We start from the raw sequence: 10,988 nt of genomic DNA on the forward strand, positions 1-10,988 counted from the left end.
AGAATATGCGATGAATCTTTACACAACGTCGAGAAAGGAATATATGCCTCGTCCTTGTGATCCGTCAAGACACCCCCGAGCGCATCCTCAGGGGCTCCCTCCGAGGAAAACGCCGTCTTGTACACCCACTTGCGCCCGTCGATGAGCTTGTCGGTGATGAGCTCGTCCTGCTTGGTAGCCTGGAAGCCTGCTTGCAGTAGGGGCACAATGTACGGGTGGAACCAGTACTTCTTAAAGTCGGCGACGAGCTGGCGCTTGCTGCACGTGGCGTGGTAGAAACCAAAGATCTTGCGGGTCGCGATGTTTGTGTCGAGCTTGAGGCTGCCGATCCAGTCGCGCGCGGACTTTTTGGTGGCATCGTCAGGCAGCGACTGGAAGACGCGGATGAGAGAGCGGTACACGTTGGCGGGCAGCTGGATCTTGTGGGGCTTGAAGTCCTTGCCCTGGTCAAAGAGATCCATGCCAACGGTCGCCGTGTTATCGGTGTTGTTGTAATTTAGCTTTTGCATCCACTTGTGAGCGAAGCATCCGGTCTGCACAAAGTCCGACTCGTAATCGATGGCTGCGTGATACTCGGCCACATCCTCTGTCGCGGTGATGTTGCTGATGACGGTGTCAATGTTGTGGAGCTCGTCCTCAATCTGCTTCGCGCGGGACAATTCCTGGCGCGCGAACGTGCGGGCGAGGTAGATCTGGTCTGAAGTCTTGTACTTGAAATTGGGATCAAAAGTCTCCTCCAAGGCGGTGACACCGGCATTGATGAACTTGCGCAGGTCGCCGATCGGGCCTATGACGCTTCCCGAGTTGAAATACTTGGCATCGCGATTGTGTGTGTTGCCGTTGCCGGTCTTGGGTCCGTAAACAGTGCTGGGGAGATGCGAACTGGGGATCTTGGTGCACTGAGCTTCGTTAAGGGCAGGCCAGCACATCTTGTCGGCGCCCCAAAAGAGAGTCTGCTTGAGACCACGTTTGTGGGCCTCTTCGACGGTGATTCCAAAACGGTCCGCCAAGCGTTGGTCAGCGTCAGCAGCAACCTTGAAGTAGCGCTCGATGATGACCTCTACGGGCAGTTGAGCCATGACATCGTAGCCGTCGCCAAAAAAGACGAGGTCGTCGTCGTCGCCGCCGTTGGGGAGCTTGTCGAGATATTTCTTGATGGAGTAGAGTTTCGCAGTGTGGGCGGCGGAAGCGTTGTACTTGCCCTCTCCCTTCCATCCAACCATGTAAGGCGCGGGATATCTGTTGACGAGGGCGGAGGCGACAATGGCGCAAAACATGTCATTTGGGTCGGAGGCCGGGAGAAGGAAGTGAAGCTGTGATGTCTTGATCGGTATCGGTTTCGGTTTTTGCTGCTTCTGCTTCTTCTTCTTTGGCGGCGAATTGACTGACGTTTCTGGTGATGCCCCGGTCGATGTTGTTTCAGAGGGTAACAACCCGTGTGCAGGTGTCCACTTTCCCATGGTCAGTCCGTTATAATGAAGAGGTATTAAGCCGTGAACGACGTAATTGATCAAAACTTACAGTGCTGGAATATAAGTAAAAAGTCTCCAAGATGATGAAGAATACGAGGACGAAGGCGGCGAAAATGACGGGTCGCCGATATAGCGACGTCTTTTCCGACATGAGAGCGATGGCCATTTTAACCAGCAGACCAGGAAGAACAGGTGTACAGTAGACTACAGGTCAAGAAAGTGTCTCAATCATGTCGCCAAGGGTCAAAGGTCATGAATATATATACCAAGAGGAAAGGGGTCGTATTTATTCTTTCCAAGGGATAGAAATCGATAGTGCTACGTAGTAAGGGGGACATGGCGTACAGGACCCCACCTCCCAGTAAGCCATGCAATTTCATCATCTTAGTAAGAGCTAAGATTGGCGGTTTTCTTTTTTGAAGTCGTCTAACGTTTATTTTTCTGGACCCTAAAAAAGACTAACAACGTTTTTCTTCAGGGGTCTTTGGGGTGGTGGACCAACTAGACGGTTGGGGGCTGAAGGTGGCTTGCTAACTCTGTTCCTGTTCCTGGCGTCAAAGTCTATTGAGTGCTAAGTTTACTCGCCTAATAACTCGTGTGTGTAGATTGACTGATTCGTGTAATGATTAGAAATCGTATAAACTCAAAGAAAAGTGGTCATGATATATAACATGAAACTTTCAGCCCTGTTTGCTGACGTAGGTATAAAACCATGTACCTAATCTATTCCCTTGTCTAGCCAGGTTGCACGACGATCACTTTAACCCTCAAACGAGATTGACTGTTCCTCCGGGTTTCAGCTCTTCCCCTCCTCTCCACCTGTCACTGTTGGTTTCTGACTCTCTATCGTCCCATATCCTTGTCTCCTAACAATAGATCCACAAGTGCAACTCGGATCAAATGCATCTTGTTTCGAGTATGTTTTCGGTAGACATAAATGTTAAAAGCAGTAGTATAAAGTTTAGAATAGAGTTATTCTCTCGTAATCTGACGGTAGATGAAGCGTTGCCTGTTACTTTCTGATGGTCGGGACACTCGGTAACCTTGTTGTGATGGCGGTTCAAACTCTAGAATGAATGGCTTGGACAGCGATTGATCACAGCTTGGGGTTGAAGAATATGGTGGAGGTGGAGGGGTAGCATCGCTCTGTGATACAGTTTGTAGCTGATACGACTGTGCATTCTTTTCAGATGAAGGGTCGTATTGACTGGCTGAACTTGACAGGGAAGAAGATCCTGACAGAAAAGTCTTGATGCGGCTTGTGATACAGGACATGGTGATGACAATGAAGAGTAGAATTTATAGAATTATGAGTTGAAATTGTAGATTGATTTGTTAAAATAAGATGATCTATTGTCATAACATACTTATATTTAAATAAATACCAGCAATTGCTGTTGCTGTAGATCGATCGTCGTGATCATCGTCAGCACATCGATGTTAGTGGTGGCTTAGCTCGCGCAATGCTCCAAATCCAGGCATTTAGCGGGCGGCTGCTGCTATTTTACAGGCCGCGAACCCCGAGCCAAGGCTTATACTTGATCTGCGAATGCGATCCAGGCTGTGCTGTAAGGTAAGATGAGATTCGCGAATAGCAGCACCTGGAATGCGAACTGTATCAATCCGAGAGGTAATCAGCTGTTTATTAACTAACTCAACAAACAGTCCAACGCTGTCGGCTAATCGGTATCTGAAAAGGAGACGAGATATACCCATTACTCTAGTTTGGCTAGTAGTCACTCCTGAAAGTGTTCTAGAATTGAATCTATTGATGGTAGCGTGAACACGACAACCAGCAATCTGCCTGAAATGCAACGTTACGGGGTGCTTTTTATCAGCCGGTCCGTAGCTAACGCCAATATTTTAATAGCATTTACGCCACAAAGTAAGCATTCAACACGCTAGCGGTCTTCAAACGCAATCCCAACATCACTTCAACATTACGGTGATAATGGTCTCATTCAAGGATATCCAAGCTTCCAACGCCCTCATCAACGATGCTACCACCCCGCGCGTCGCCGTCTTTGTCGGCGGAACAGCAGGCATCGGAAAGTTCACCCTCCAAGCCATGATTGCTAAAGGCACCAATATCAGAGTCTATCTCGTCGGCAGAGAGAGCGCTCAGCAACACTCAGAGACATTTATCCAGGAGATGCACGCTATAAATCCCAACGCTGAAATCATCTGGGTCCAGGGCGAAGTCTCACTTCTTACTGACACAAAGAAAGCGTGCGACGTCATCAAAAGCAGAGAAAGGAGTGTTGATCTCGTCTTTCTCTCGACAGGCTATGCACCTTTCACTGACCGGAAAGACACGACCGAAGGTTTTGACATCTCTCAGACTCTGAGATACTACTCGCGCATTTTGTTTGTTCTCCATCTACTTCCTCTTCTTAATGCAGCTGAAAAGCCCAGAGTCGTCAGCGTCGGCGGTGGTGGTATGGAACTCTCAGCTATCCAACTCGAAGATATCGATCTCAAAAGACCAGGAAATTTCAACTTCGTCAAGGCTCATACACAAGCCGTTGACATGAACACTTTGTTTCTGGAACATCTAGCCAACGAAAACTCCAACGTGACGTTTATCCATTCTTGTCCTGGTTGGGTCAACACTGGCAACGTCAGAAGGGGTTTAGACCCCAATACGATTCTTGCTTGGGCCATCTGGCTTCTCCTTGAGCCACTGATTGGTGTTTTCTCATTTAGTGATGAAGAATCTGGTCAGAGACACTTGTTTCAAAGCACGAGTGCTGCATTTGGAGGGAGAGGTACGACTTGGGAAGGAGAAGTCGGAGTGAATTCTCATGGACAGAAAGAGAACGGCCTATTTCTTGTCACCAGCAAATGTGACTGTACGCTGAATTCAAAGACGGTAGGGTACTTACGAGAAACGGCACAGAGGAGAATCGTTGAGCACACCAAGGACGTTCTCGGACCCTTTCTTTGATGATGGATATTTGAATTCATTCTTGTTGAAGCCGGTTAATAGCAGCTAACGGGATTTAGTTATATATTTCATAATCTTTGCTCTGTTTTAAGCGACGCTGACATGAATGTCTTGATGTTACCATGTTAGGATTATCCGTACTTGCAGCCAATGGTACGCTTCCCTTGCAACTGTCATCTTGCTAGAGTCGAATCACCTCAACTCCTACTCCCCCCACTCAGTTATATTCTCACTTTCGTTATTTCTTCATACACCAAAATGTATCTCATCAACGTCTCAACGTACGACCTCGAAGAGTTCCACGGCAATATCCCCAAATATGCAATCCTATCGCACACATGGGGCCCCAGTAGCGAGGAAGTCCTCTTCCATGAGATGCAAAATTCTCTCTCAGATATTAGAATCAAAAAGGGCTTTCGGAAAATCGGATTATGCGCTGAACAAGCAAAAAGAGATAAACTCCAATATTGTTGGGTAGATACCTGCTGTATCGACAAGTCCAGCAGCGCAGAACTTTCGGAAGCTATTAACTCCATGTTCGCTTGGTACCGAAATTCAACTGTCTGCTATATATACCTCGATGATGTCGTTCATCAAGAAGGATCCAACGGAAGAGATGATTCTTTCAAGAACGCAAGGTGGTTCGCCCGAGGATGGACATTACAAGAGCTCATGGCCCCGCGAGTCTGTCGGTTTTACGATGTAAACTGGACGGTAATTGGTTTCATCTCAGAAAGTTACTACAGCCAGCAGGTGGTCAACGGATTTCTTCGCGAGTCTTCGGCTGTGGAGATACATCTGAATCCTTACCTGCCCGAACGGAGCAACATTTCAGGCCAGGTCTCCCAGATCACCGGGATCCCAGAAGATGTTCTTCATTCTGGAGATCACGCTTCCTTTTCAGTCGCCACTAAAATGTCATGGGTGTCAAGACGTGAGACAAAGCGTACTGAAGACCAAGCATACTGTTTGCTCGGAATCTTCGATGTTCAGATGCCTCTTTTGTATGGAGAAGGAAACAAGGCTTTCATACGTCTCCAAGAAGAGATCCTCAAAAGACAACCGGACCATACGCTCTTTGCATGGCGTTCGGAACATAACGCGCCAACTCCTACATTCAGTGGCCTTCTCGCGCCATCACCTAAAAACTTCGCCAGCCATTATTGCCAAGGTCTATTGTCTAAGCATGTCGACATGCCATATGAAATGACAAATAAAGGCCTGCATTTGCAAGTACGGCTTATCAAGAGCCGGAAAACCCCCAACGAGGTATACGCTATCCTGGATGTGAGCCACGGATCAAACCCCAGAAATGATGTATGGTACGGTATCAGACTCGGAAGGTTGGGCCAAAAAGGCCAGTTTGCTCGCATAAACTCGGATGAGCAGCTGGTTACCGAGGCTGAAACGGCGGATACAATCTACATGAAGCCGAGTCATATCTATGTGCAAAATTTCATAAACCATGAATCACCTCTCTACGATCAACTAAAACCTAGTAGAGTAATTCTTGGTTGCGCATTGGGGACTATGTTGCTCACCATTCTGGAAGCATCAGGTTCAAAAAGCTGGGATGACAAATCCTTTAGTTTCTGTCCTTCCCAAGACGACCTTTTCTACGCAAAGCTGGCATTTGAAAACACGCCTAAACTACGGAACATGTCGTTTTTAACGATCGGATGGATCGTTCGTAAAGATGATATTGAGGGTATAACTTCTCGTTTAGCTATCTTGTCTGACCCGAAAGACTTGCATAGACCGGAAACTTTATGGGAAAATGGCATTCGATCTGGAATTTCAAAGATATACTCTCAAAAGACTTTCAGTATTATCAATGGAGAGTTGGTGGCTAGAATAATGCTTCGTGATCAAATTATTTACGAGACTTGATATTCATATTGATGACAACCTTGAAAATACACACATGCACATAGAGACTACTGAAACATTGCTAATATATATGCATTTCCGAGTTGCCAAAGCCGAGTCAACCCAATTGCTTGCTTCTGGGCCAGGAAAATTCATACGTCAAGTCAATTAAGCCACGAAAGCCTCAATCCATTTCTACCTAGGTAGTATAGAATATGTCTTTGACAGAATCAAGAACTGGTTGCAGGTATGCTATTAAAATCTCACTTATAGAACGCATTCCTGACAACAGCCACAGAGTTACCAGAGATCAGGGACCTTTGCTCGTTCAGCCCGTTAGCAGTTGAAACGGTTATCAGTAGGAGCCTAGGTAAAGCACTGTGTGGCAACTGCTATAAGTTTAGACCGAAAGCTTGAATATTCCTACCATTGTTTATGTGTCTTAGACCAGACTTGCGCACTACAAATGTCTCATATCAAGATACAGTGCTGAGCAACAGGTTGCGTTACTGAGGGGAGGTTTTAAATAGGAATGTAACTGGTCGGTACAATCTACGCACAATGGTAGTTGCGTTCGCCCTGACTGAGAGGCATAATGTATATAAACTCAACTAAAAGTCTTGTCCACTCCATCGTTGCTCACATCCTCGTTTAGTTCTCAGTCATTCATTTCTTTCAATCCCTTGTCTACCTAATCATGCGTATAACTCCAGGCCTCCTCTTGGCCAGCGCCTCGAGCGCGTTTAGCCAGTTTACGAGGTTCACCAATTCCAGTACCTCTGCTGTTGAGAGCTCCACCTCTTCTACGTCTTCAGTCCCTACTGTTACTATGAGTTTGGCACCCACCACCGTCACTGGGACCACAAACGGCCTGTCGAGCTCTAGCAGTATCGAGACTACCAGCAGCATAGAGACCACCGCTTCTCCTTCTTCATCAAGCGTTGCATCATTTGCATTCGATCTGCGGGACGCTGTATTGGGCCCAGGTTCTTCTCTTTACCCACCACCCGATGGTGATAGTATGTAAGTATAACCCATAAGTCATCGGAATAATCAAAGTGACTCTAACATGATATCAATATAGCCTCATGTCTCCCGTGCCCATCATCTCTACCTTTAATCGGCGCCAGGCCCCCATCGACTACCCTTTCCCAGTACGGCCTAATTCGAATACTGCATTTGCCTCTTTTAAAGCCAATATTGGTCCTGACCTCGCTTCTGCTTTGGGCGTATCAGTGCAACGTATCACTTCCGTAAAAATCACATCTATCACTGAAGGACGAAGAAAGCGAGCTGAGTCTACCCCTTGTGTTTTCGAACTTTTCGTCGATGGCGAGATTGCCCTTGCTGCCCCAATAACTGAGGGTTCTGGGAGTCTTATGATATCTACCAACCCTGTACCCCCAAAGGATTCATACGATTTTATAATCCGACACTCTTGCAGCGGTGAAAATGTCAAGGTACTCCTTGAAGAGCTCGCCATACAGAATGGTGAAGGTGCAAGCTCAACTCCCATTCCCTCCATTATTATCGGTAATCCTACTACTAGTAGTTCCGAGACTAACAGCGCTGGCTTGACTACCAACTCCGAGGGCGAAACTATCTTCCCTACTGATACTACGGCTGCAGCCAGCAGCGAGGCTACTACTATCCCATTGGGTGGAGAGACTATCTCAACTACTGGGACTGCTACTGGTACCATCAATGAAAGCTTTATCACCAATTCAGACGGCGAGACTATCTTCCCTACCGAAATTACAACCGAGGCCAACAGCCCAGGTAGTTCTACAAGCTCTGAGGACGAAACTACAGGAACTGCTACTGGTATTTCTCCTTCTGTAACTACTACTTTGCCTGCTGGCTTTCCTAGTCAAGTTGGCGATTTTACTCTCTTCGGGTGCATCGCCTCTACCGCAGGCTTCCCTTCCTTTACTCTTGCACAATCCAACTCGGACATGGACCTTGATAGTTGTGCTTCTCTATGCGCCAGACGTGCCTATTTTGGCGTCTATAATACGTAGGTTTATCCTTGCACTCTAGGTCCTTGTATTAACTCGTATAGTGATTGTTACTGTGGGGATGAGATTGGTCCTGCTACCAGCCGGGTTGACCTAGACCAGTGCGACATCGAGTGTCCTGGAGACAACACCCAGTTCTGCGGAGGTGAATCTAACTCCAAGCTTCGGGCTCGCCAAGCTATATCTAGCAATCTCCTTCTGACCGTCTACATCGCTATTGAGGTTGATGTCACTCTTACCCAGTCTGTCACCCAAACCGTGACAGACCAGAGGACTGTTATCACTACTTTTACTACTACCACCACCGCCACCAATACTGAAGCTTCAACTACAGCCACTGAGGTCATCACCGCCACTCTGGTATGCTCTTCTGGGAAATGTCATTCGATCGACTCTATTACTGTCTACACCTTTGTCGAGATCAAAGGCAGCGATCACAATGGCCAATGGGTTTATGTCTCTGAGCCCTGCTCCTGCGCTGGTGGTCAGAGGTATACTCCTAAGTTCTGCTACAAAGGCAATTGTGACAGTATCAAGGTCTACAAACCTGAGCAATGCCAAGATTGGTATAACTACAACACGTTCTTTATTCCGACAGATACAGCTTGCAGCACATGTTCCAGTGGCGAGATTATATATCAGCCATGGGAGAACTCTTGGGGTACTCCTGATAATTTCAATAGTGCGGTACCTACTTGTAGTGGACATAATTGCCCTTCTCAGAAAGACGCTGTTAGACCTTACCAGGGGGCCTCTAGCGGAGGATCTAAGTCCAGTTCTAATAACGGGGCCAGTGGCGACTCCCAGGGCGGTTCTGGTTCTGGTTCCAACAGAGAGTCTGGTGGTGGATCTAAAGGAGAGTCTCATGATGGATCTGACACTGCCCCCAATGGCACCCCTAATGGCAGCTCAAACAACAACTCGAACGGCGGCTCAAACGGCGACTCAACCGGCGACTCAACCGGCGGATCCAACTCTGGTACAGAGCAAGAATCTCAGAGCTCTAGTATTCCTAGCTCCAAGGGATCCTACCCTAGTACGGTCCCTGTTATTAGTGGTGCTAGTAGTAATGTCTTTAGTGTAGTGTCTCTTATTTCTGCGCTTGCAGCTCTTCTCTAGCTTTAGATCTTTTTAATATTTATTATTTTCAGTTACTATACAATTGTAGTTCCTTCAACTAAGGCAAAGCCATTTGTTTGAGCTTCTAGCTTGGCACAGATATTAGGAGGCCTTACCAAGACAGATCCAGGTCGGGCTTTTGCTACTCAGTGCTTGGTCCAATGTCCTCATTTGAGTACACAGAAATATGCGAGATCCTGGCACTGACAACTATGATGGTCATAATATGCATAAGAAGTAGCTATACGATTAAAGTGTTTGCAGATCATATTCCTATATCAACATTCACACTGGATATGCATTATCCGGGACTAGAATTTCAAGGACTTTCTCAGCTAGCAACCTTTCAAGAATAACCCAATCAGCTATTCAAGGTCCAGCAGAAAAGACACTTATGTACCTATAGACTGTTGGAACTTTGATCGATATGCATTTCTGAGTTGCCACGGCGAACCCTGCTTACTTCTGGACCAGAAGAACCCATCCATCAAACTTGACTCCCCCATGAATTTCAACCTCCTTCTTGATAACCTCATCAACAGCTAAAGGCCACTTCTTCTCATCCTCCTCGGTAAACCCAGCCCGAGCAGGCGCCATCAAAGGTCCCAGCATAAACTTCTTCAACCCGTCATCAAGTTCAGGTCCACTGACAACAATGCTCTTCTCCAAAAGCTTAAAGTTGGCAGAGTCAAAACCGGCTTCGGCCGTAGTCTTTTCCAGCACGCCTAGCTCGAAGAACTCAGGATGGGGCAGCTTCAGTGGGGGCAGGTCAGGTCGCACGATGGCTTGGGCGGCGTGAATAAGCTGGCCAGCGCCGAAGGTCTTCCAACATGAGATGACGGCTAGACCATCTGGCTTGAGTGTGCGCTGCATTTCCTTGAGACCCTTTACAGGGTCAGCGAGAGTGAAGACGCTAAAGTTGAGGATGCTGTGAGTAAAGTGATCGTCGGGAATCCCCTCCAGGTTGAGTGAATCGAGTATCTTTGATTCAACTTGAGACCAGGATGTGAAAGAATCTTTAGCCCCTTGGATCATAGGAGGCACGTTGTCCGTCACTAGAATCTGAGGAACCTCCTCGGCCGGTAACGTTCCAAGTATAACTGAAGCAGCTATTCCAGGTCCAGCAGCATTGTCATGCACCACAGAGTCTTTGTTGATAGGCTTGGTTGCCTGGATCTCTTCAAATGATTCCTCAAAGACACGACGTGTGCTTCGTCCAGTTTGCTGAACATAATTTGCTGCAAACGCAGAAAAGTACGAGGAAAACGGAAGGTCTTTGCTTTGAGACGAAGCCATTTGAAAGTCGTATTGTGTTAAATTGTATTGTTATAATGTTCCTATGATGATTCAAAGTCTGGTGAGACTGCGCCCACTTAATATAGTCATTTTCTACGGCTTATTCCTCTGTCATCATTCCGTCGGTCTTTCTGAAGATCTGATATAAGCACTAGACTTGTTTGACTAGCAACAGCGTATGTTTGTTATAGATCCTGCCCGACTGGTCGGAGCGTTACTTGCCATTTCATTTAAGCTTACGGCATGTCAAATGTCTCCGAAGACCGA

The 10,988-nt window shown here is 47.0% G+C and overlaps 6 protein-coding genes across 6 annotated transcripts; 3 read left to right on the forward strand and 3 right to left on the reverse strand.

Moving 5' to 3' along the window:
• Positions 1–64: 64 nt before the first annotated feature.
• FGSG_10333 (uncharacterized protein) lies at positions 65–1,638 on the reverse strand (the record flags this gene model as incomplete). Its single annotated transcript, XM_011320993.1, has 3 exons — positions 65–128; positions 214–1,451; positions 1,522–1,638. 3 exons carry the CDS (start codon positions 1,636–1,638, stop codon positions 65–67), a joined length of 1,419 nt encoding a protein of 472 aa, XP_011319295.1.
• Positions 1,639–2,277: 639 nt separating this feature from the next.
• Positions 2,278–2,747, reverse strand: FGSG_13741 (uncharacterized protein; the record flags this gene model as incomplete). Its single annotated transcript, XM_011320994.1, has 1 exon — positions 2,278–2,747. One exon carries the CDS (start codon positions 2,745–2,747, stop codon positions 2,445–2,447), a length of 303 nt encoding a protein of 100 aa, XP_011319296.1. The 3' UTR covers positions 2,278–2,444.
• Positions 2,748–3,423: 676 nt separating this feature from the next.
• FGSG_13742 (uncharacterized protein) lies at positions 3,424–4,385 on the forward strand (the record flags this gene model as incomplete). Its single annotated transcript, XM_011320995.1, has 2 exons — positions 3,424–4,240; positions 4,342–4,385. The coding sequence occupies 2 exons, from the start codon at positions 3,424–3,426 to the stop codon at positions 4,383–4,385; spliced, it is 861 nt and encodes a 286-aa protein (XP_011319297.1).
• Positions 4,386–4,677: 292 nt separating this feature from the next.
• Positions 4,678–6,309, forward strand: FGSG_13743 (uncharacterized protein; the record flags this gene model as incomplete). Its single annotated transcript, XM_011320996.1, has 1 exon — positions 4,678–6,309. One exon carries the CDS (start codon positions 4,678–4,680, stop codon positions 6,307–6,309), a length of 1,632 nt encoding a protein of 543 aa, XP_011319298.1.
• Positions 6,310–7,376: 1,067 nt separating this feature from the next.
• On the forward strand, positions 7,377–9,425 carry FGSG_10335 (uncharacterized protein; the record flags this gene model as incomplete). The annotated part of the gene is made up of 2 exons (XM_011320997.1): positions 7,377–8,305; positions 8,351–9,425. 2 exons carry the CDS (start codon positions 7,377–7,379, stop codon positions 9,423–9,425), a joined length of 2,004 nt encoding a protein of 667 aa, XP_011319299.1.
• Positions 9,426–9,884: 459 nt separating this feature from the next.
• FGSG_10336 (uncharacterized protein) lies at positions 9,885–10,721 on the reverse strand (the record flags this gene model as incomplete). Its single annotated transcript, XM_011320998.1, has 1 exon — positions 9,885–10,721. One exon carries the CDS (start codon positions 10,719–10,721, stop codon positions 9,885–9,887), a length of 837 nt encoding a protein of 278 aa, XP_011319300.1.
• Positions 10,722–10,988: the final 267 nt, after the last annotated feature.

The sequence above is a fragment of the Fusarium graminearum genome, chromosome 1 (genome assembly GCF_000240135.3).
Source record: "Fusarium graminearum PH-1 chromosome 1, whole genome shotgun sequence".
Taxonomy (NCBI): domain Eukaryota; kingdom Fungi; phylum Ascomycota; class Sordariomycetes; order Hypocreales; family Nectriaceae; genus Fusarium; species Fusarium graminearum.